Below are 24,467 nucleotides of genomic sequence, written 5' to 3'. Positions count from 1 at the left end.
TATACTATAATTTTGTATTTTAAAAATGATTATTGAATACGTGTCAATCAAATATTTGCATGTAATAAATAAAATTATTTAAACCTTTATCAAATTAAACGTAATCCTTGCTATAGTTGTGAAGTAAGTATAAAGATATAAGTAAGAAAGAATAATTAAATATAGCTAGCAAAAGTTTTTAAAAAATTTCTTTAACCTGTAGTGGAAAACTTTTTGATAAAATTTGTTGTTGTAGATTTTATTAGATTTAATTTTTAAAATTTTAACTGTTTTACTATTTATTTAAAAGTATGAATTATTTTTGATTTTAATAGATTTTTTTTTGGCTTTTCTACTATTTATATTATTTGATGTGACCTCTATTTTCATTTTTTAATTAATTATATTGAATATATTTTTCTATATATTTTAAAATTAGTTTCATATATTTGTACTTCTCACTTAATATACTTTTGAAATTCAGTGAACCAAATCAATAACCGACCCCGTCTGGCCGTCTAATACATAGTAATTATTAGGATATGTGTCAATCTTATGTTTCCTATATTCACGTAGATATGATGTTATCTTCTAGCTAGGCAACTCTGTATAAATACTCTGTTAACATTATGAATACACAACACATTACTTTCGTATATGAACATTACATGGTATCAGAGCCATAAAATCCTCTGACCTAATTTTCTTTCCAACACCGCCGTTGTTCTCAAACAACCGCCGTCGTCGTATACTTCTATTACAGCCGCTACCACCGTTGTTCTTTTCCAACCGCTGTAGCCGTCAATCTCTCTGTTTCAACCGATCTTCTCTGCAACTCTACTATGGTGGCTCCTCCACACACACAGATCGCTGTTGCCTCATCACCATCTCCGTATACTCTGAGTTCTTCTGACAATCCAGGAGCTTTGATCTCCTCTGTTATTCTACAGGAAGATAATTACACTGAATGGGCCACCGAGTTACGCAACTCACTGCAAGCAAAACATAAGCTGGAGTTTATTGATGGTACTATTCCAAAACCTACTACTGAACCTGATTTGAGCTTGTGGCGTGCTGCGAACTCTATGATTGTGGGGTGGATTCGAACTTCTATTGATCCTAAGCTTCGCTCCACAGTCTCCTTCATCGCCGATGCTTCAACGTTGTGGGAGAGTCTTCGCTCTCGGTTCTCAGTCAGTAACGGTGTTCGTAAGCAAGTTCTCAAAGACGAGATTGCTGAGTGTAAACAAAACGGCCAGTCCGTTATGGACTACTATGGTCGTTTGTCGAAGTTGTGGGAGGAGCTACAAAACTACAAGACTGGTTGTGATTGTACGTGTGCTGCTGCTCCGGGTATCGCTAAAGACCGTGAAGATGACCGCATTCATCAGTTTCTTTTTGGTTTGGATCTTCCGCGTTTCAGCAACATTTGCTCCACCATTACTGGAGAAAACCCCAAGCCTCCGCTTACTCAAGTCTACTCGCGGGTTATTCGGGAGGAACAAAACCTTAATGTTGCTCGTTCCAAGGAGATTGTCAAACCAGAGGCGATCGGTTTCACCGCCAAAACAGAGGTTCCTGTTCATGCTGCTGCTGTTTCCGGTCCACGTTTTCGTGATCGCTCCTCATTATCATGTACACACTGTCATCGTCAAGGTCATGAAGCTTCTGAATGCTTTCAGCTGCATGGCTTCCCGGATTGGTATTTCGATAATAAAGGTGGTACTAGACCCGACACCAGAGACAACTCTAATCGGTCGGTTCAGCGAGGAGGTTGCCCAACAAGGGGCATTGGTCGGGGTCGGGGTCGAGCTAACAATGCTCGCGTTGCATCATCCGAGACTGGCAACAATCAGATAACACAACTCATCAACCTACTTGAAGCTCAACGTTCCAACACGTCTTCAGAAAAATTGTCGGGTAAAACTCATTTGTCTGATGTTGTCTTAGATACAGGCGCCTCTCATCACATGACGGGTGATCTTTCGATTTTGGTAGATGTCTTTGACATTATCCCCTCACCTGTTACTAAACCCGATGGTAGTCCTTCACGGGCTACCAAATGCGGCTCTCTTCCCTTGAGTTCTGCCTATCTCCTCACCAATGTTTTATTTGTTCCTGATTTCAACTGCACCTTGATCTCAGTTTCAAAACTTCTCAAACAAACCGGATCCATTGGAATTTTTACTGATACTCTTTGTTTCTTACAGGACCGTTTTTCGAGGACTTTGATTGGAACGGGTGAAGAACGTGAGGGAGTGTACTATTTTACGGGAGTGTTAGCTGCCCGGTCTTACAAGGCATCTGCATCTCCTAAGGCTTCTAGTGGTTTGTGGCATCGTCGTCTCGGTCATCCTTCCCCTGGTGTTTTAGTTTCTTTAAGCGAGTGTGTTGATTCTTCTAGGAACTTTGAGGATTTAAAAAGTTGTGACATTTGTTTGCGTTCTAAACAAACTCGCGATGTTTTTCATGAGAGTAATAATAAAGCTACGGATTGTTTTTCTCTTGTTCATTGTGATGTTTGGGGTCCCTATCGTACCCCTTCTACAACTGGTGCTACGTATTTTCTTACATTGGTTGATGATCACTCCCGTGCGGTTTGGACATACCTCATGTCTGCTAAATCGGAAGTGTCACAACTGATTCAAAATTTTTGTGCTATGTCCGAACGTCAGTTTGGAAAACCCGTCAAGTCTTTTCGTACAGACAACGGCACTGAGTTTATGTGTCTCTCCTCATATTTTCAAGAACATGGCATCCTTCATCAGACATCATGCGTCGATACTCCTCAACAGAATGGACGGGTTGAACGCAAACACCGGCATATTCTCAACGTTGCTAGAGCCTGTCTCTTCCAAAGTCATATGCCGGTTACATTTTGGGGAGAAAGCATTCTCACCGCAACTCATCTAATAAACCGCACTCCGTCTTCACTGTTACAGAACAAGACTCCTTATGAAATTTTATTTGGTCGTCGTCCATCCTATGATATGATTCGCACATTTGGTTGTTTGTGCTACGCTCATCTTCGATCCAGGGATAAGGACAAGTTTGGACCTCGCAGTCGGAGATGTGTCTTTGTTGGGTACCCGTACGGTAAAAAGGGATGGCGTTTATATGATCATGATACCAAGAAATTTTTCGTTAGCCGAGATGTCCGGTTTCAAGAAGAAATCTTTCCATTTCTCCATCAACCGTCATCTCTGCCCTCTGCTTCTCCGTCTCTTCCCGTCGTGTTTGATGATGACTGGGTGTCCCCACCCTTGTTGGTTCCAACTGTTATGCAGCCGATCTCTCTACAAGAGGATTCTCCTGCTGTGTCACCTCCGCCCATATCACCATCCTTGTTGGTACCCGATACTGTGACAACTTCCCCAATCACGGAGAGTTCTCCCTCTTCGCCTTTGTCGTCTTCGGTTCCTTCTCCTGTTCTGGAACAGTCGGATGCTATGTCACCATCTACACCTGGTTTACCAGAACTTTTGGGCAAAGGACAACGCAAGAAGTTCCCGTCTATTTTGCTTAAGGATTTCGTCGTCCCCCCTGTACACTCCTCTCACGTTCTCACTCCTAGTTCTCCTGAATCACTGTTCTCCTCTACGGTTTCTGGTAAGATCCTTTATCCAATCTCGGATTATTTGTCTAATGAAGGGTTCTCTGCAAATCATATTGCTTTCATGGCCGCTATTTTAGATAGCAACGAACCTCGACATTTTAAGGAAGCGGTTCGCATCAAAGAGTGGTGCGACGCTATGCGCAAAGAGATCGAGGCTCTTGAGGCTAACCATACGTGGGATGTTACCGATCTCCCTGCGGGTAAGAAGGCCATCAACAGCAAGTGGGTGTACAAACTGAAGTTTAACTCTGATGGCTCCCTTGAACGCCATAAAGCTCGTCTTGTGGCCATGGGTAATACACAGAAAGAGGGAGTCGATTACAAGGAAACCTTTGCACCGGTTGCAAAAATGACTACCGTTCGGTCTCTTCTCGGTGTTGCTGCTGTTAAGAATTGGGAGGTTCACCAAATGGATGTCCATAATGCGTTTCTGCATGGGGATCTTGACGAAGAGGTTTATATGAAGCTTCCACCGGGTTTCAAGTCGAGTGATCCGAATAAGGTGTGTCGCCTTCGTAAGTCGTTGTATGGTCTTAAACAGTCACCCCGCTGTTGGTTCTCAAAGCTCTCGACAGCACTTCGTACGTTTGGCTTCAAACAGAGTTACCAGGATTATTCCTTGTTCACTTTGATTCGCGGGGATTCTATTTTGCATATTCTTGTTTATGTTGATGACTTTGTCATTGTTGGGAATAATTTGGAGGTTCTTAACAAGTTCAAAGTGCAGCTCAGCAAATGCTTTCACATGAAGGATCTTGGGAAGCTGAAATATTTTTTGGGCCTTGAGGTTTCGCGAGGCAAAGACGGGTTCTGTTTATCTCAACGGAAATATGCCTTGGACATTATTCATGAGACGGGTATGTTGGGAGCTAAGCCGGTTTCGACTCCTATGGAGCTCAATCATAAGCTTGGATCAGTGAAGGGTCCTCTCTACGCCAATCCGGACCGATATCGTCGCTTAGTAGGTCGTTTTATCTACTTAACCGTCACTCGCCCGGATTTGAGTTATGCAGTGCATATTCTTTCACAGTTCATGAAGTCTCCTCTAGTCGCACATTGGCATGCTGCTGTCCGCCTCATGTGTTATCTCAAACGCTCTCCTTCTCAAGGCATATTCCTTCGGTCCGATAGTTCCCTCACACTCACTGCTTATTGTGACGCCGATCACTCTGCCTGTCCTCGCACTCGTCGGTCACTCTCTGCATATGTTATTTATTTGGGAGACTCGCCCATTTCTTGGCGTACAAAGAAACAAGATACGGTGTCGAGTTCGTCGGCAGAGGCAGAGTACAGGGCGATGGCTTACACTCTTAAAGAGGTCAAGTGGTTGAAGGGTTTAATGGAGGACCTCGGGGTGGATCATTCTCAACCGATTCCATTCTACTGTGACAGTCAAGCGGCCATACACATAGCTGCTAACCCTGTTTTTCATGAAAAAACGAAGCATATAGAGAGGGATTGCCATCAAGTTCGTGATGCCGTCCATGATAAGTTGATTACTACTGTTCACATTTCAACAAAGGAACAAGTTGCTGATCTTCTCACTAAGTCGTTGCTTGCGCCTAGTTTTCAAACATTGTTATCCACGTTGGGTGTCCGGGATTTCGTTCCACCAACGTGAGGGGGGTATTAGGATATGTGTCAATCTTATGTTTCCTATATTCACGTAGATATGATGTTATCTTCTAGCTAGGCAACTCTGTATAAATACTCTATTAACATTATGAATACACAACACATTACTTTCGTATATGAACATTACAGTAATAAAGAAAAAAAAAAAAACAATTTGATCTTTTGCATATATGTTTGTCTTTCTTTTTCTCCTCGAGAAGCTCTTTAAACTTTCTCTAGTCCTACTTGTATCGGCTACTTAACCTTTTGTGCGCATGCTTCTCTCTCTTCTGTAACAATCTCTCTCGAGCCCCTTTCACCGCCAGTGAGTGACAACAGAAGAGAATCACAGTAATTATAATTTTTACACAACAAGTCTCTGTCTCTCTCTCTAATCTCCCCCTTCATCTCTCTTTCAATCACTTCTCGTCACTATCGTTTTGCTTTTGTCTCCTTTCACTTTATTTTTTTCATTCTAACTCCTCTCTCCCCAACCCCAAGTCCCAATTGCGAATATTACCCGTTGAGTTCTCAATTCTTGACACCAAAAACTTTTTCCTTTCCTTCTTCCTAAAAAGCTCTAAATGTAATGATTCTTCAGTTTCTTTCTTCTTTCACTGTACCATTTGTCGTTTTCTTCATTTCCAACTGTCTTCTTTCTTTCCTTATTCTCGTAACTAAAAGCTATATTGATAATGTTGTATTGTTGTTGTACATTCATCTCTCACTGAGAGATTCCCCAAAATTCACAAAAGCTGAGTGACTTTTTCTATTAAAGAATCATAATTTTGTTCTTCTTTTCTCTGGGTCTTTGCTTCGTTCTTGATTATATGATTAAAGCCTTGGGATTTTGAGGCAATGTACGTTTTTTACAGTGTTTGAGATCTCTCTGAACTTGTGGGTTTTGTTAGGGTTTCTTAGTCTTCTTGATGACGGGTGAGTTACAAGAGACGACGGCGCCGTGTGCTGCCATTACTGAGAAACGGCCTAGTCGACTCGGTGGCTGCGTCGGTGTTTTCTTTCAGCTCTTTGATTGGAACCGAAGATTTGCTAAAAAGAAGCTCTTTTCCCGTAAATCACTCCTTCATGGTTTGTCTTTCTGTCTCTTTTGTCTCTCTGTCTCTCTCTTTCTCTGTCTCATGTTGTGTCTGATATGTTGTTGAGTTAGTGTGTAATGAAAGTTTGTCTATGGCAGGGAAACAAGTTTCTAAGCGGTTTGGAGGCAATGAGAAAATGCTCAAATCAAAGCTAAATCTGGTGAATGTTTCTTACTTTTGTTAAAGTTTATATCTTTGAGTTTGATTCAGTTGTTGACAGCGAACTAATACTACTGTTGATTGAATTGACTGAATCAGATTGATGATGAGAACAGAGGAAGTTTTCCTAATAGAGGTGAAGTTGGAGAGATTAAAAAGAACGATATGAGGTCTCCTAGTTTAGTAGCACGTTTGATGGGGCTTGAATCAATGCCATCAAATCATAGAGACAAAGGAAAGAGTAAGAAGAAACTGAAGATTCAAGATAACGATAGATGTGATGTGTTTGGTGGGTTAGGAGAAGATGATGAAGAAGAAGAGAATGGTTTTGATAAGTTAAGACCACAGAAGATGCAGAGAACAACAGGAGTTTGTGATAGGCGTGTTGCGGTTAAGAAGTTTGGTTCTGAAGCGTTGCAGATTAAGAACGTTTTGACTCGAGTTAGGAAACATCATCAGTATAATAATAATAGTCATCATCAGCATCAGAAACTTGCTTCACCTGTTAGAAGCCCGAGGCTTAATAGGAGGAGTTCTAGGTTGATTGATGCTGCTACTAGGATTTTGGAACCAGGGAAGAGAAATGCCAAATGCGCTATTGCATATCCTGGTTCTTCAGGTGTTAGAAGATGTGACAATGCAGCGAAAGAACTAGCTGAAGTTGTTGTGTTACCTGAGTTTCAACGTGGTTATTACAACAATAGTGTTGCTTCTTGTAAAGCATGTGGTAGCAGTTTGGTTGATGTGAATGGTTCAAGTTCTGTAGCTGAAGAAACTGTAAAGAACATGCCTTGTGTTTCTGAATCATCTCCTTTTCAACGGAGTAAAAGAAATGTGTTTTGGAGGAATGAAGAATCATCATCTGTCTCTCTTTCTGCTAAAGACAGTACAGATCAAATGGGGAGAAAAGCTCTACACCACGCTCGATATGACTTCAGTGGGAAGGTGTTGCAGAGGGAAAGGTTTCCTCCTGAAGCTAGATGTTTTACCTTACAAAGCAAAAGAGGTTGTTCTTTACCAGCAAATGCAATCAACTGTAAAGAGAAGGGCTTTATAGCGATGAGTAGAGCTTCACCTAGTAGGAATCATCACTCTGATTTGAAGCTTCAGAAAAAATCTGCTGAAGAGTCTAATAATAGATCAGGATTAAGTAGTCCAGCGCGGAAAAGAAGGCTAGCTTGCGATAGTGGTCATGAACGAGGAAGTAGCTTTATGAGTCCAGTTCCAAGAAGATCAGATGATGAATACTCTTGTGCATGTAGTAATGTCCCCAACGGTAGTAATGAAACTGCATTTTCTCCATTGAAACCTGGTTGTTCCCCTCGTAGAAACTATAGCCAAGGCTGTAAAAGCAAAGAGAGGATAAGAGTTCAACGTGTGCCACATCAGATGGTGGAAAGAACTCCAAGAACATCGTTTACGAGGCCACAGCTTGATTTTGGTACTCTGGGGTTGATTCAGCAAAAGTTGAAAGACTTGGCTTCTAAAGAAGAAGATGATAATGCTGTGGGAGGAAGTGCTTTGCCCAATAAACCAGCATCTTTGATTCTCCATGAATTGCTATCTTCTTTAGCTTTGGAGCAGCGGTATATTCGAGATATCGATATGCCTTACGCAGACACAGCTTATCGGGTATGTGTATAATCTGCAAGGACTTCACCTTTTAGCAATTTCCATCTTTATTCATAATGTTTCTTGTTTGCTGCAGAGGAAATGCAAAACAGCATACAGTGAATACACGAGCCCAGGTTCTGTACTTGATGCATCTTTCTCCAATGAGAGTTGCTTTTCTAATAGCTTTGACAATATCTCAGGTATGTAACTGATATCTGCAGAAAGAAAAAAGTCTAGTTCTAGAATCTAAAACCTGAAACTGTTGTTATGATTTGTAGTTCCAGGACAGATGAGGCTACCACTAGAGGTTACAGAACCTGACTGGGACATTCTTGAAGATTCTGCAACTTCATTCAAGAACTCAGAAAGCGGTAGTAATTATCAAGCGATCGCCAATCTTGTCAACCATATCTCAAACGTCCTGCGCTGTTTAAGCAACACGGGTCTCATTTTAACGCAGCAGAGATTCACAATTGCAAGAGAAGTCATAATCCACACTGAGCTATTGGTTGGTACGACAACTACACAAGCATACTTCATTGGTCCAGAACTCTTCGATGAACTCATGATCTACGCAGCTCGTTCTGATCATCTAGTCAATCTCCCTGGACTAACAGGAGGGTTCCTTGTGGATGCCATGATTGAACACTTGGAAGAAAGAAACATTTCCTGTGGAGGATTCAAGCCTTTGATTGCTAAACCTGACGAGTTGATACGTGGTGTACTCGAAGAAGTTCCAAAGTGGGGAAGATTAGCTCGGATTAGTACGGATGACGTTATCGGTATCGAGATGGAGAAATGGATGGATGTTGAAACCCATTTATTTGGAGTCGAATCAGAGATTGCTTATGAAATACTTAAGTGTCTAGTGGGAGAGTTAACAACTGATCTCTTCTAGAACCAACAACGATCTAATGTTTCGTCAAAATAGTATGTGTAATTTCACCATTCGTTATGCTATCCAACGATACTGATCAATGTATGTGTTTTTAGCTTTTCTGATAACTACGCAAAGTTTTATCATTGTTCCCTTGTTTATACAAATTGAAGATGTTCCTCTTCAAACAAAACAATGATTGGTTCCAAAAACCAAAGCTTTTTATATATCTGAATCTGAACAGAGATGTGAATTCACTTCCCTAATACAAATCTTCAATAACACAACTAAAATCTGAAAAAAGAACTAATCTTTCATCAATCAAAACCCACAAAGCTCGTAGAAAGAATATAAAAAAAAAACCAAACTTTAAGCCACAAATGTTAGATTTAGGACACAAACAAGATCAGAAGAATCAGTAAATTTGTCTGTAACCTAGAATAGTCCGACCACCACCAATTGATTTCCTTCCTCCGCCGCCAATCGATTTCCTTCCTCCTCCTCCTCCTCCTCCTCCGCCGCCGTTAATGGCAGAAGCAGCAGCCATGGAAACTTTCTTAAGATCTTCAACAGTCGCATAGCTTTTACGCATCATCATCCCAATACCTTTTTTCTCACCAGCACTCGCTGAGACACTCCCTCTCAACGCAGATCCGGCGAAAACGGCGGCGTTTCTACTCTTAACCGGCGGTGGAGTAAGCTCTGTTCTCCGAGGAAGCAAATTCGAATTAACCGGTCTACGATTCTCTTTACGAATCATAGCAGAGAAATCAGGAACCGATTGAGCCAACGAAGACGACGACGTCGTTGCTGCTTTTCTCTGATTCAAACTCGGATTAAACCCAAACCTAGTCGTCTTCTTCTCCGGCAAAACCCTGATTTCGTCTTCTTCTCTGAACCCAAATCTAACTTGCTCTTCTTTCAGAATCTTCTCGAAGTCTCGTTTCATCTGAAGCTTCGATTCTCGTAGTCTCGCGTATTCTCCGTACCTAGGTCCTCTCTCGAATCCGTAATCGCCGTTATCAACCAAAAGCTTGAGTTTTTGTTGCGTTCGGGACATTGTATCGATAGAAAACAACAGAGGTTCCATACTAGGGTTTGAGATTGTGTCGTCCATTACTTGGGTTCGTCTTCCTCCTCACAAAGTTTGAAACTTTTTATCAAATTGAAATTTGCTTTTTTGTGATTCGTAACGGTCTGATTGAAAACAAAGAAGAGAGAGGCTCCTAAATGTTTTGATGTACTGACGATTTTACCCTTTCTTAACGGTCTTATTTTAATTGATCGTTGACCGGATCGGTTTAAAGAAAGAATTATGCATATTTGGTACACAATACTTATTAGAAAATCAGTATTAAAAAAAAACCACCAAAGAAAGCAAAAATTCTATTATATAGAGAGCCATGCAAAATTCAGTTTTCTTTTGGTTTAGTTGGTTAACATATGTGTTTCAAATTCAGGATTTAGCTATTAATCTTTTTCCAGAAAAAAAACATCATAGACATAAAAATAAGATTTTGTTATTTCCTAATTGGTTTTGGTCTCCTTATTGGTTGAGAGACCAAAACTTACTTTTATGTATATGATTTTTTTATTTCTTTATTTGCTTTCTATTTTTTTAATTACTTTAAACAATACTTAAGATCCAATTAATGCAATACATTTTTTTTCCCTTTTTTCAGTAGAATTTTCAGAATATTTTCATCGCAGCGGTGAGCACGATTAGAACGTACTCACCCTCGAAAGGATGACTTGTCTTAATCATCACTAAACGCTACTAATATAATACATTTAACTCACACATTAAAAAAAAATAACTGAAAATAAAATAAATTATGCATTAATCATATTCCACCACTCAATTTTATTCAAACACAATAAATTATAAATGTAACTTGCATCAATTCTTATCACATAAATAAGCATTTTCATTCTCTCATATTGGCATTCTTTTACTTTCTCATTCACATTCTCTCATTCTCATCCACTTCTCTCATTCTCTTCCACATTACCTCAAATCATTTTTCGTTTTTTTTTGTTTTCAATTTTAAAATATCATTGTAAAATTTTAATGCTAAATTTTAATTTTAGATACTACATGTACATGATATATTTTACATTATTCTTATTTTTAAAGATTCATCTCCATTATCTATATTGGATTATCATCTTATAAGTAATCATTCTCTCCTCCTCTCCCACCAATATCAATATTGAATGTTGTTATATTTCATATGTGTTGTAAGAGTTTGAGCCACCAGTACCACCAAGTTCACTACCATCCGGAACCTAAAAACAATTTTATTCTATCAGTTCAAGTGATCCCAAAGCAGATCAGCAAGTCAGCCGCTTGAAACAGAGTAAACAACGCCAATGTTTTAAATAGAACCGTTTCAACAAATCACCAAGTACCTTTTTGGAGACCTTCTTCTTCGGTACTTTTATCTTCGGGACTTTTATCTTTGGTACGTTTTTCTTCGTCGGGACCTTTGTCTTCGAATCCTTCGTCGATTCCTTTTCGGCGGAAGTTTTAACAACTTTGGAAAAAGTTATCACTCGCGCAACATCTTCATATTCCATTCTTGTAGCAACTCTCTCTCGCGCAGCTCTCTATCTCTCAGGACGGCCACACATAAAACCTTATATAAACAATTGCTTTTTTTTTTAGTTTTATTAATGGGTTATATAAAATATTGGGCCTCTTTTGGATGGTGGTCTAATATTCCTTTCTTTATTTTGTCTGTAATTATCTATTAAAAGAAAAACACATATCTCACGATAACCAATTAGCCCTCATGGTCTCATATTTCAAATCTCACATAATTTTATAAATTGTACAATATCATTATTTTTTCCTTGAGTTAACCAATGATATCTTAATTTAATGAAAGTTTCAGTTATTTGAATAGGATATACATGTAACATATGATATATAGTTTAATTTTATCATATTTTACTCGAAAATATATACTTTGTTGTTTGTTACTTTCAATTGTAGTCACTTCCTTATTTTGTATTAATATATAAATATAATTTCAAAGTATTTTTTAATGTTGTAGTCATTTTCTTTTTCTGTATTTGTATATAAATATAATTTTAATGAATTTTAAATTTCTTTCGACCTCATAATTTTTAATTGCGATTTTTAAAATGACGTTAATTAAACGACTTTATATTATGATTTGTTTGTAGCAATTCCATGTATATGTTATGAATTATTAAAAAAAAAAAATCGTTGATTACAAATTCAAATCTTATATTATTTAATTAAACTTTTAGTTGATCTCAAAATTTTAAATTTATTTTCACAAAACTGATGACTTAACATACTAATGTTAGACAATAGCCTATATATATTAGAGTCTGAAAAGAGGAAATTTAAGTTCCATTCTAGGTCTTAATCGTTTGTTAACAAAAGAAATAATATTTATGTTTATGTTCTATTACGCCATAATATGTTAATTATTTTTTTGCTATATGAAACATTATCGTTTATATAAATCAAAATCCATACACAATTAAAGATTTTACGATAATAACCTAATAAAATAGTTGCTGTTTTTTTATTTTGTTTTTATGGAAAATGTATTAGTCTAATAATCTATTGTTAGACTCACTTATTTATATATGTATGAGACACTGCAAAGCTACTGTTTATTATTTTGATTTTTTTTTAATTGAAACATTTTAAAATCTCTTTAAGCCATCACAATAAATAAATAAAAAATATGCATAATTAACACCACAAAATAATTTTTATGAAAATATATATCAAAATGATTTTGAAATATGGCTACAACTACGAAAATATATGGCATATGACATATAAGATACAATATGACTTAATTGCACTAAATATGTTATCATTAAAAGAAAATTTTGTTTTTTTTAACTTTATTTAAATTCATATTATATAGTCTTTAAATTTGGATGTACACCAAAAAGAAAAAATAATATGTTAATTTATATTTTTTTTCTTTTCAAAATAGAATATCCATTATGTAAGAACTCAGGCGTAGCGTGAGGTAACACCTAGTAGGAGACAATTTTTACTTATTCATTTACTTACATTATCAGAGAAAAGGAAATTACATTGATAGTTAAACCGAACCGACCATGTTCGTCTCAGGTGATTTTGAGTAATTAGACTTCTAAAAAGGGAAAATTGAGTAATTAGACTTCAAAAAAAGGAAAAATAGTTCTACTTAAGTCGTTTAATCACTGATTAGCAGAGTCAGAAAAAGAAAAAAACAAGGATTTACAGAGTGAGTTCCATATTTCACATTCTTTCAGCAAACACACAACAAACAGAGTCTTAGGGGGGTGTATTTAACTTGACATTTTAAGTGATTTGTGTAAAATTTACAAATCATATGTTATTCAATCATGAACTTTAAAAACTCTCCTGAAATCCACTGTTATTGAAATGATGATTTAAAAACCTACTTTAAAATCCATTGTTATTCAAAACAGTTTGTGGATTTGGATTTTAATAAGTTTTAGAGATTCTGGAGGATTTGAGAAGATTTGTCTAGTTAAAAATACAGAAATCCAAATCTCATGGTTTTAGGTGGGATTTGAAAGAATTTCACCATAAATCATATCAACTTCCCTAAAATCTATCAAAATTCCGAAATTTCTAAATCCCATCAAATTCTCTAAAATCATGGTTTCAATACACCCCCCTAAATATATCAGAATGGGTGGGTTATAGTCACACATATATATATATATATATATAGATATATATTTATATCGCTTTGAACTTTGAAATGAGAAATATTTTATACATAATAATTTTATATGTAGTTACTAAAATTTTTGATAATTTTATTTGATTCAATTTTACTATACTACAGTCTTATGTTTAAAATGACATTAAAAAAACTCTTTAAATCAATTTTAACCTCTATAAAACATGATAAACATAGATTCATTCATATTAGAAAAATGTTTAAATTTCTATATTATTATTCTATTAATATAGGTTATCAATTTGTAATAATTTTTTTGTAGTATTTGTTAATTTTTGTTCTATAGAAAACTTATATATTTTAAACTTTGTATATTAAATAACAATACCAAAAAAATGTTGACACAAGTGTAAAATTTAACTTGCACATCATTGGTATAAGAAATTATGAGATTCATATTTTAGTTAAAAAAATAAAAATCTTTCTTTGATATTATTGTTAATAAAAAGCAATATTTTATTTTAACAAAATTTTCAAAATTATGCATCGCGTAGATTAACACCTAGCCAAATCGAAACGAAAAACCCAACGGAGCAAAACTGACCTTGATATTTGAGGAGATTCTGGAGTAAATCTCCTAAAATATCAAGTTTAATGCACCCCCTTAGAATTTAGAGATGTAATTTTGGGAGATTTACTCAGTTCTACTCCAAATTAAGTAATATTACCTGAACCAACAAATCTTTTTTTTATTACTAGGATATTTTGGGTATTTTCAAAATATCCAGCGTACCCTTGTTTTATGTTACAGGAACAAACATAATTACAAAAATGTCATTGTCACGTCAGACGCCACGTAAGAAATCGCTAACGTGTATTAAATAACTCAGTCATAACGCGTTACAGAGGTAATCAAGGCTGAGTTACAGTTCAGTTGCGGTTGATTTATGGAAAAAACATTTGACTAAGAGAGGACGGCTGACATAGAACATAACTCAGCAAAGCGTTACAGCTGACTTAATGAAATCTGGCTGAGTTATGCTATAATTCAGCCATCCTTACGGCTGAGTTTTCACCCGATGGTTGAGTTGTCAAAATTTTGGCTGAGTTATCACTACGACACGGCTGAATTAACTTTTTCCGGCTGGCTGAGTTATGAACAACGGCTGACTTATGAGATGTCGTTACGGCTGAGTTATGGTTAAACACTATAACTCACCCGTCATAAGCAGACCTATCGGACAACTCGGCCATTTGACGGCTGACTTAGTAGCAAAAGATTAATTACTAGAATATTATTTAGTTACGGCTGACTTATTAAACGATACGGCTGAGTTATAGATTTTCAGTTGATTAAGCAGCTGAATTTGGCAGCCATTTTTTTGCTTTTTAATTACTGTAATAGTATTCATGTTGCGGCTGAGTTATAATCTTGTTTGATGGCTGATTTAATTAGGCTGATTTACATGTTCGTTTGGTGGCTGAGTCATCATTCCATGTCATCATCTTCTCCAGAAATATGAAACGTCATTTTTTCGACTTCCATCTTCTTCACCTAGTTCAAAAATGAAGTTCTTTACCTTCTTCTTCACCTTCTTCTTCACATTGTTCTTCACTTCTTAATTTTCCTCATTCTTATTAATTTTCCTCATTCTTCTTCATTTTCTTTCATGGATCCAGTTCCGATAATTGTTGTTTCTGGTAATTGGGTAAAGAAACACAAATATGTATTTAACACCGATGATAAAGGGTGTAAAGTTGTGCATATAGATGCGGAAACAATACACAACAAGCTTGTGAAGCTTGTTCTCGAGGATTACGGATTGAACGCGAGGAAGGATGAAATGGCTAATAAGTCAGCCACGAAGCATTATAACTCAACCGTCATATGAATCTAAGAGACATTTCGTTTTCCCTTAAGTATTATAACTCAGCCGTCAAATAATAAAATTCAGCCATTTACTTTTATTTCTTGTTATAAGTCAGCCACGAAACATTTTAACTCAGCTGTCATATGAATCTATGAGACCTTTCTGTTTTCCTTAAGTATTATCACTCAGCCGTGAAGTAATATAAATTTGACTTTTACTTTCAGCTTATTGTTATAAGTCAGCCACCAAACATTATAACTCAGTTGTCATATGAATGTACGAGACCTTTTGTTTTCCCTTATATATTATAACTCAGCCATGAAATAATATAAATCAAACGTCCATATAATCGTTTGCTGATATGTATTTTTTTAATATTTTTAGAATAAAAAATAAAAAATTAACCCAAGTGATAAATTGTAATTACACACAGGACACTAAATATCTAAGCAATTTTTAGAAAATTTATACATACGAGGAATAAACCAACTTTTGGAGTATTTCTGAGTAATTATTTCTGTAATATTTGGGGTTTGACACATAAAACCGCGTGGCGTTTTCAGAGAAAAAATGTTTCCCTCATTCCAAGTAGCAAACAACACGCAGTTTCGGTTTCTCTATCAGATTTCTGTTTTCTTCTTCTTCTTTCATTCTCTAGCTCTGCGCTGAGTTGTAACAAAAACTCTCTGACCATCACAAAGCAAAAAAAAAGCTTCAGCGATCTTCATCCTTTGGTTTTCGTATCTCAAGGTACGTTCCATTTCATTCTCAAAATGGTTTTAGTATCGATCTTTAAAGTAGATCATTAGTCTTAGGTTTGTGTCGATCCTCGTCTTAGGAGGAATGATATAAAAGAGACCCTAATTGTTGTAATGTACGGCTCCTAGAATCTTAACCTAGATCTAGATGGGAACCAAAGTTTACCGTAATGTTTAGGTCAGAGAACCCAATTTTTGGAAATCAATTGCTTTGATTTGATAGGAACCCTAATTTCTGGGTGAAATTGATTGTGAGTAGTATGATTTTGAGTGGCATTGAGTTTAGAGACGAGATGGGTTTCTTCATTTTAGGTCACAGAGCTCACTTTATGGATTTGATTTTTACAAAACCTAATTTTGGAGTGAAATCGATTGTGAGTAGTAGTATGTGTTTGAGTTTTGCAGTGAGAGAGAGAGATGGGTTTCATAATGGAATTCGCGGAGAATTTGGTGCTAAGGCTAATGGAGAATCCGGAGGATAGAGACAGGAAAGCAAGGGAACACATATATGAGATGCATGAGAGGTGCAAGAAGATTAAGGAGATGTGGGCTTTACCTATTCGTCCTTATGGATTCTGGACATTTGAGCGTCACAATGCTCAGCTACGTTGGGATCCTCAGATCAGTCAGGTTGCTGGTCGTAGGGATCCTTATGATGATCTCCTTCAGGACAACTACACTCCTCCTTCTTCATCTTCACACTAATCAAACAATGGTTAGTTTCTTATATGCTTTTTTGTCTCTCGGTTGGTTGAGCAATTTGTGTTGGTTTGATGTATTGAACCTTTGAGAGCCTAAGCTATATTGATATATGATTTTACTTCTTAGGTTGTTAGAAATGGTGTGAATATTAGTGTTTGCACTCGCTTTCAAATTGAGGGTCTAAGCGGTATTGATGATGGGTTGGTAGATGTTTTCTGTTGGTCTTTGCTTAACGTTCATAGTTACGTGGAGCAAAGTATATATTGTTCTTCCGATGATTCTATACGCCTCTTGTACTTAAACATATTTGCTTGGAATCTGCAGTGCTTTCCTCCTTACAGTTTCAAGTTCATTAATGTCTCCTCTAAGCACAACTAGAATTAGCTGCTGTGTGAGAAGTTGAACTCAGTTTTTGACCTGTTTGTTTTGTCTGGTGTTTGTTTGCATATGTCTGTTATGCTCTCTGGATTGATGGATGCATATGTCTGTTTTCAAGCTATTTTTCTCAGTATTGTGTGCCCTTTGTTTCCATTTGTTCATCAGGGAGCTTGGTACAAACTCAAATAATTGCTCAAAGACTCGTTTATGAATGAGAAGAATATTTGTTGGCTTTTTTAGTAAAGTTGTTTTGATTGTCGTCCACCTTTGATATGAAATAATAATTTCTGAAATATGATCAATATGAAGTTTTGTTGCTAAAAATCTCTTCTGGTTTTAAATGATAGAAACACACACATCACATTTTTCACACTACCAAAAACTGAGACACTTAACCAAGTTTTGTGATCGAACAAAAAGAAAAAGCAGAGGTCCTAAGATCATTTACATACGTAACCAATCCCAACAAACCAAACTCTCTAAAGGCAACAACCAAATCACAACGAAACATTTGTACTCAACGAGTTAGTCATAACGAAACACTTGTACTCAGTCGCAGCAAAGTTAAACGCAGCTTTGGGACCACCGGTAAGCCTCTTTGACAAAGCTCTGAGCTTTCTCTGTTGCCTTGTAGATCAATACAAGTGCTTGAGTCACCACTTGCTTAGCAATCGGAGTAGCATGCTTCTCAAACTTCTACGGTGCTTCACCAACCTAGAAAAAGTAAATAAAGGTTTAGAGTTAGGACTTTAGCAATACAAATTCGGTTTACTTTTGGTTTACAAATGTGTTTTAAATTCAGCTATAAAACTACAAAATTAAGACGTTTTGACTAAACCTATAAAAATGGTAAATTTACTTTTCAATTTAAAAAGGAAACAATTTAAACCTAGGAAAACAATTTTTACTTATTTGTTAATTAACGATTAGGGGATTATCAGAAAAAAAAAAAGGAAATAAAATCGATGGTTTAATCAAACCAGCCTTGGTTCGGTCTCAGGAGACTTTTGAGTGTAATTAGAAATCAAAAAAGGAAAACAATTTACTTAAGTCGTTTTAATTACTGAATAGTGGAGTCAGAAAAAGGAAAACAACTAGGATTAATTAGAAGCTGAGTTTCTTCAAGTTAAAGTCTCTATATATATGATTAGAAACAAAGTGAGTTCCATCACATTCATTCTTTTGCAAACACACAAAAAATAATAATCTCAGAGTCTTTGTCTCGTTCTCGTTATCTGTGAAATTGAGAAAACAAATCATAATAATGGGTGGGTTGAAGAGGAAGATTGATACAGGGAAGAAGATAGAGAATAAAGATCCACGAGCGGTTACTTTCTCAAAACGTCGTAAGGGTCTTTTCAGCAAAGCCTCAGAGCTTTGTCTTCTCTCCGACGCACAGATCGCGATTTTAGCGACTCCGGTTTCTTCTAATTCACACGCCTCTTTCTACTCTTTTGGCCACTCCTCTGTCGACAATGTTGTTTCTGCTTTCCTCGCGGGTCAGACTCCTTCTCGGGATGACGATGATGATGAAAAGTTAGGGTTTTGGTGGGAAGATGAGAGTCTCGCCAATTCACAGAATCCGGAGGAATTGGGTTGCGCGATTGATTCGATGAGGAAGATGTTACACGATCTGAAGGAGTTGCAAAATAAGCAAAGGGTTCGTGTTGACGTGGAGGAGAAGGAGAAGGCTGGACCTTCACACGTAACTCATCAACCGAACGATCTGGAGGAGTTGGAAAATAATAAGCAAAGAGATCTTGTGGAAGTGGAGAAGGAGAACAACAACAACAATGCTTTAAGTGGAAACGTTGGTGGAGGGCTGGAAGACTTTGATCAATTAATTGATTATGCGATTAATTCTGATGTCTTCAATGACTTACCCTCCATTGATTCTGATTTCTCCATTGACGTGGATGAGAAGGAGAAGGGTGGTTCACACGTAACTCATCTAAAGAACGATCTGAAGGTGTTGGAAGGTAAGGAAAGAGATCTTGTGGAAGTGGACAAGGAGAACAACAACAATGCTTTACGTGAAAATGTGGGTGGATGCAACCAAGAGCTGGAGGACTTTGATCAATTCATTGATTATTCGATTAATTCTGATTTCTTCAATGAGTTTATTACCTCCATTGATTCTGATTTCTTCACTGACTTACCCTCCATTGATTCTGTTTTCTTCAGTGAGTTAACAAGTTAAACCCTTCATTATTTCTGTTTCGGTTTGTTTTGATTAGAGATATGTATTTCCTTTATGAAAGGTCCGGTTTTGGTTCGATCAATATTTCATACTTGATTTTAGGATATTGATCGAACTCAAACCGGTTTGATTTGTCTTGATTAGTTTAAACCATCCCCTGTTTGTATGTTTGAAATCTCTTTTATTCAATTTGTATATAAATGTTCTTTTTTGTGTGGCTATGTCTGAAATTTCATAAGCGTAAAGCTCACATAATAACCACTTTTTGAGTTATAACCACTTTCATAAGCGTAGATATAATGAAGTGTGGACGAGCTTTCAATATCACAGTCAATACTTGTTGGCTTTTGCAGTTGCCTGGAGCAAAAGTATACTATTGTACGCCTCTTCTACTACTGATGTGTTTGGTTGGAATCTGCCGCCGTCTTTTCTCCATCTAACTAAAACTAGAATAGCTGGCTGTGTGAGAGAAGTTATAACTCAATTTTGACCTGTTTGTTTTGTCTGCAGCATAGGAAGATGCATTATATGCTCTCTGGATGAATAGATGGATGCATATGTCTGTTTTCAAGTTATTTTTCTCAGTATTGTACTCTCTTTGTTTCCATTTGTTGTTTTTCAGGGAGCATGGTACAAACAAACTCAAATAATAGCTCAAAGACTCATTGGCTTTTAGTAATTTTTTTTTTATTCTCCATCTTTGATATGAAATACAAATTTCTGAAATATGATCAATATGAAGTTTTGTTGCTAAAAATATCTCTTCTGGTTTAAAATGATAGAAACACACACATCACATTTTTACACTAGCAAGAACTGAGACACTTAACCAAGTTTTGTAATCGAACAAAAAGAGAAAAGCAGAAGTCCTAAGATGAAAAGCAGAGGTCCTAAGGTCGTTTACATATGTAACCAAACCAAACTCTCTCCAAAGGGCAACAACCAAATCACACAATCCTAATCCGAATCAGAGGATAATTCATTTCCATTAGTAGTGGCAGTAGTTTCTCCTTTCTTTCCATCAGTAGTGGCTGTATCTTCTCCTTTCTTCTTCTTTTGCTCTGCATCTTCTTTCTCATAAGCCTTCACTCACAATATCATCAACAGGTACAATATTGTCTTTGTTTTTTGAGAGAACAATGCCTTTGAGCGAAACCCATTTTGGAGATGGATCACTGATGTTACTTTCTCTTGGTTTCATTACAGGGATCTTGAGCCTCACAATCTCTTGATGGACCGGAAGACAATGACCCTCAAAATAGCAGATCTTGGATTAGCCATAGCCAATGAATAAGTATACACATGAGGTATAAAATCTATGCCTATGAAACATTATTAGTCTTCTTACTTCATATTAGTGTTTTAAAATCCTATCTTAGTTTTTTTTTTTTTTTGCAACAGATTCTAACTCTATGGTATAAAGCTCCACAAGTCCATCTTGGAGCAACCCATTACTCAACTGCAGCAGATATGTTGGCTGCATTTTTGGTACAAATTCTTCTCCTAAGCAAGCAAATCTTTTCTGCTATCTTAGGATATTGAAGTTTTAATATTCCCTTTTGATTGGGTCACTATTACCAATTGTATAACCCGTCAACCTTGTTAACAATGAAAGATCATACATCAATCGCTCTAATATTTAGAAAATTAGAGAGTTTTGCAAATGTTGCCCGTTTGTGTATGTGTGTGTTGAGGCTACAAAGCCACATAAAGAATGTTGGCCAGACAGTGAGAGAAACCGAAGCCAAAGTGTAAGACCAGAAAAGAATCACAGAGCATTCGCTTTCTCCTGACCCTAATAGCTGAGTGATTGTACCTGCCAAAAGGTCAAGAGTGAGTTTACGAGAAAGACAGTATGCGTGTTTTTTTTGTAGTAATTTCTGAGCCTGAAGAACGACATACTGATGAAGCAGAAGAATAAACTGGTAGAGCGGTTCAGATGTAACCAAACCAAAGTGGTTAGCTCCTTTGAGTAATTACTTTCAGAAAAGAAAAAAAGGTAAAGGTTTACTTAAAAGTCATTTAATTACTGATAGCAGGGTCAGAAAAAGGAAAATAACAAGGATTATGAAGGAGGCTCAAGCATCCTGTATGCTCATTGATGACTCTAATAACTATAGCCTTATGCTCACTCATCCCATGACCCGTGGTGGGTATAGTTTGCAAGGTTGATTGCCTCCCTCGGGTTAGGTTGACCCGTTTATGGCGTAGGACCCGTGGTGGGTGTAGAGTTCTCGGGTGGTGTAGCAAGCGACCCCATTGGCTGGAGGGTAACAGGATCTATGCCGTAAACTCGTAAAATTGCGTCTATGCCTTGCTTCAAGGCCTTTACGTCTAGCTTCAGCGTCTCTAAGTCTAGCTTCAACGAACTCATTATTTCTTCAATCCTGCTCATCCTCATATCAAAGTCTAAGTTTTGATAGTGAGAAGTGGTATCCAACTTATTCATATCAACTTTGTGTGGTGTAGCAGTAGCACTCTACCAAACAAAAATTAAAGAAAAAACCATTCAATATATACAAGTATCTATTTAGTAATGTAAAAAAGATATGTAATAGATGAACATTATTGTTAAAATGAGATTAGCTAGGTTGGAAATGATTACCACCAAATGTGCAACGTTGGGCTGATGGCGGGAAGGTCCTGTGGCCGTCGATCCAGCTTCGCTAACAGCATCTGATTCATTTGAAGTAGACTGTTGGGTAGCCAAAGTCTCGGTCGCTGTTACGAGGACAGTTGCCCGTTTGTCGACTAATGATCCATCTTCCTCGGTGTGGGTCATCCGGACTAATTCCGTTGTTGGTGATGATTTCTCACCAGCCTCAGCCTTAGAAATCTGAAATTAAGGGGGTTAAAAATAATAAATATGAACTTAATTTTCATGAGCAATTTTGCCAATTTGTTTGTGTACCTTAGCTTGAAGGTGCATGACAAGTTCTTCTTTATCCAAAATGAGATTTTCCAATTCTGTTTTGCTTTTCTTAACCATCACCTCTGTCTCCCAAGTGTAATCGAGTTTCTTCCCTGATCTCTTCCTCTTGCTAAATAGTTTCCCCATCGACTCCTCGGACAAGTGCTTCCAACAAGCGAAAACCTCGTCGTGGTGCTCATTATCCCAATAATACTTTTGCTGCCAAAAGAAAAAAAAATTTAAGCTATAGTTAGTAATGCAAATACTTACTCTAAAAGTTATGTAAACTAAAATTTTGTGCCAAAATACTTAAGATATACCACAAAACTAGACCACCAAGCGTCTTTAGTACTTTGTGGGATCATATTATAGTTCCACCATTGTCCCCAAAAATCGGCTTGGCATATTGCTGTTATGTCTTTGTCGATGCAATCATCATCGTCAAACCTGTCATAAAAGAAACAAATAAGAATTCATAATAACATAAGAATTAATAATGAAAAGTCAAATATTGGATTTAGACAAATTTATTTACCATAAACTTCCATTAAGCTTATGTGGATGGAGATGTGGCATGTTTTGCCTGGCAGGCGAATCTATCAAAGCTGCTAGGTTGAGTTGAGGTTGTTGTGCAGCAATAGAGCTAGCCGATCTCGTCATTCTGTGAGGCATACGAGGTCCTTGTGAGAAAGGAGTGGCTTCATGAGAAGCGCTTCGACGATTCATATCTGCAAAAGATTATCTAAACATTCGCTAATTAATCAACTGTAATTAATAAAACTAGAAAATGTTGTGTTAACATTCCAATATCAGATTCCTAATAATTTACTAACTCTGACAAATGACAATTACATATCAAAACTATATATTGGCAACTTCTGGAAGGAAAAAAGAGTACTATATGAACCTACAAATTATATAATTTTAAACTATAACCAAAATTCTAACCAGTTTGATTACATATGTAACCGAAGAATCTATAATTCTGAATTACTTGTAAATAAATCAAGCTTGTTGTTAAATCATCCTCACAAGCTTAAGCACCAAAACTCAAAAGAAACGCAAGAAAAGCCCTTAAATTGAAAGTTTCAGTTTCAAGATAACATTAAAAAAAGAGGGTTTTAATCAGAAAGGGAGAGAGAGATCGGCGGGAAAACCTTGGTGCAGTGCAGAAGGTGGCTTGTCGACGGACAGTGAGATCGGAGGAGGCGGCAGGTGAAGAAAGAAAGAAGAAGATGATAGAAGAAACTAGGGTTACTTCAGATTTATATACACAGAACAGAGCCATAGCCATGATTTTTATCCGTGGCTACTTCGTGGCTATCTCATTTTTCTTAGAGATCTGATTTTTTTATTTTATTTTGGGGTGCAAATTCTTGTGACATTTTGAAAGATACTATTCAGAAAAAAATTGACATACTTATTCTGATTCTTGAATATGAAGGGGGTAACACACGTTCCGTCATCTTCTTCATATGTTACAGAGTCAAATGTTCTGTTTCAGTATTCATATTTTATTTTCATTCTTCCAACAACATAACAAATGTCCTGTCCAATCGGGTGCACATCATAATAACATACATTGCGGTAACACTAATAGTGGTTTGCAACATAACCAAATCATCACCTTCATCTCAACTTAAGTTAAAACCTTTTGATGGATCTAGTCGCCTTGACTGATAGCAATGTACCAATCTAACAATGTAACAGATAATCTACCGGATGCACATCTTAGCAAGAATTGCGGTAAAATGTAGAGTGTCTTTTGCAAACATAACATTATCATTTTCATTTTCAATTTCGCCCACTTAAGTTAAAGCCCTTGATCAAGTAAACCCTCTATTTAATGAAATCATCTTGGTGTGCGTCTTACTAACTTGCTATTTGCTAATCAACTTCTCTCAACACTATTGATCTTCAATTACTAAATAAGTGAACCAAAGTTAACAGAATGATAGGGTAAATAATTCACATTGCATTTTCACAAGAAGAATTAT

The 24,467-nt window shown here is 36.7% G+C and overlaps 5 protein-coding genes and 1 pseudogene across 8 annotated transcripts; 4 read left to right on the top strand and 2 right to left on the bottom strand.

The window, feature by feature from the left end:
- The first annotated feature begins 1,064 nt into the window (after positions 1 to 1,064).
- On the top strand, positions 1,065 to 2,224 carry LOC147944721 (uncharacterized). Its single transcript, XM_087451684.1, has 2 exons — positions 1,065 to 1,899; positions 2,190 to 2,224. The coding sequence occupies exons 1-2, from the start codon at positions 1,065 to 1,067 to the stop codon at positions 2,222 to 2,224; spliced, it is 870 nt and encodes a 289-aa protein (XP_087307810.1).
- Positions 2,225 to 5,331: 3,107 nt separating this feature from the next.
- LOC104787708 (uncharacterized) lies at positions 5,332 to 9,102 on the top strand. Its single transcript, XM_010513316.3, has 5 exons — positions 5,332 to 6,298; positions 6,405 to 6,466; positions 6,565 to 8,097; positions 8,174 to 8,279; positions 8,358 to 9,102. The coding sequence occupies exons 1-5, from the start codon at positions 6,139 to 6,141 to the stop codon at positions 8,975 to 8,977; spliced, it is 2,481 nt and encodes an 826-aa protein (XP_010511618.2). The 5' UTR covers positions 5,332 to 6,138; the 3' UTR covers positions 8,978 to 9,102.
- A 53-nt stretch (positions 9,103 to 9,155) lies between these two features.
- On the bottom strand, positions 9,156 to 10,153 carry LOC104787707 (uncharacterized). The gene has a single exon (XM_010513315.3). The coding sequence runs from the start codon at positions 10,071 to 10,073 to the stop codon at positions 9,372 to 9,374; it is 702 nt and encodes a 233-aa protein (XP_010511617.1). The 5' UTR covers positions 10,074 to 10,153; the 3' UTR covers positions 9,156 to 9,371.
- A 5,979-nt stretch (positions 10,154 to 16,132) lies between these two features.
- On the top strand, positions 16,133 to 17,683 carry LOC104787706 (uncharacterized). 4 transcript variants are annotated; one of them, XM_019246042.2, is made up of 3 exons: positions 16,133 to 16,271; positions 16,685 to 16,994; positions 17,525 to 17,683. In XM_019246042.2, exon 2 carries the CDS (start codon positions 16,697 to 16,699, stop codon positions 16,982 to 16,984), a length of 288 nt encoding a protein of 95 aa, XP_019101587.1. In that variant the 5' UTR covers positions 16,133 to 16,271; positions 16,685 to 16,696; the 3' UTR covers positions 16,985 to 16,994; positions 17,525 to 17,683. The 4 variants fall into 4 exon arrangements, with proteins under 4 accessions (XP_019101587.1, XP_087307169.1, XP_019101586.1 ...); XM_087451043.1 differs by having other exon boundaries at positions 17,478 to 17,683; XM_019246041.2 differs by having other exon boundaries at positions 17,306 to 17,683.
- An 867-nt stretch (positions 17,684 to 18,550) lies between these two features.
- On the top strand, positions 18,551 to 19,778 carry LOC104789651 (agamous-like MADS-box protein AGL97 pseudogene; annotated as a pseudogene).
- A 1,721-nt stretch (positions 19,779 to 21,499) lies between these two features.
- On the bottom strand, positions 21,500 to 23,883 carry LOC104787705 (uncharacterized). The gene is made up of 6 exons (XM_010513312.2): positions 23,628 to 23,883; positions 23,006 to 23,212; positions 22,791 to 22,917; positions 22,471 to 22,689; positions 22,165 to 22,395; positions 21,500 to 22,038 (listed from the first exon to the last, which is right to left on the bottom strand). Exons 2-6 carry the CDS (start codon positions 23,194 to 23,196, stop codon positions 21,760 to 21,762), a joined length of 1,047 nt encoding a protein of 348 aa, XP_010511614.1. The 5' UTR covers positions 23,197 to 23,212; positions 23,628 to 23,883; the 3' UTR covers positions 21,500 to 21,759.
- Positions 23,884 to 24,467: the final 584 nt, after the last annotated feature.

This window comes from Camelina sativa, chromosome 5 (genome assembly GCF_030686135.1).
Source record: "Camelina sativa cultivar CO46 ecotype springtype chromosome 5, ASM3068613v1".
Taxonomy (NCBI): Eukaryota; Viridiplantae; Streptophyta; class Magnoliopsida; order Brassicales; family Brassicaceae; genus Camelina; species Camelina sativa.
This window is presented reverse-complemented; position numbering and strand designations above follow the sequence as displayed.

Bases quoted from the DNA above. Each gene is read 5' to 3' on its own strand.
- LOC104787708 (XM_010513316.3), top strand. From the start codon at position 6,139: ATGACGGGTGAGTTACAAGAGACGACGGCGCCGTGTGCTGCCATTACT. The intron at 6,299-6,404 runs GTTTGTCTTTCT...TGTCTATGGCAG, and splicing joins CCGTAAATCACTCCTTCATG to GGAAACAAGTTTCTAAGCGG. The intron at 6,467-6,564 runs GTGAATGTTTCT...TGACTGAATCAG, and splicing joins TCAAATCAAAGCTAAATCTG to ATTGATGATGAGAACAGAGG.
- LOC147944721 (XM_087451684.1), top strand. From the start codon at position 1,065: ATGATTGTGGGGTGGATTCGAACTTCTATTGATCCTAAGCTTCGCTCC. The intron at 1,900-2,189 runs GTAAAACTCATT...TGTTTCTTACAG, and splicing joins GTCTTCAGAAAAATTGTCGG to GACCGTTTTTCGAGGACTTT.
- LOC104787707 (XM_010513315.3), bottom strand. From the start codon at position 10,073: ATGGACGACACAATCTCAAACCCTAGTATGGAACCTCTGTTGTTTTCT.
- LOC104787706 (XM_019246042.2), top strand. From the start codon at position 16,697: ATGGGTTTCATAATGGAATTCGCGGAGAATTTGGTGCTAAGGCTAATG.
- LOC104787705 (XM_010513312.2), bottom strand. From the start codon at position 23,196: ATGAATCGTCGAAGCGCTTCTCATGAAGCCACTCCTTTCTCACAAGGA. The intron at 22,690-22,790 runs GTATATCTTAAG...TTCTTTTGGCAG, and splicing joins CTTGGTGGTCTAGTTTTGTG to CAAAAGTATTATTGGGATAA. The intron at 22,039-22,164 runs GTAATCATTTCC...TTTGTTTGGTAG, and splicing joins CCAACGTTGCACATTTGGTG to AGTGCTACTGCTACACCACA.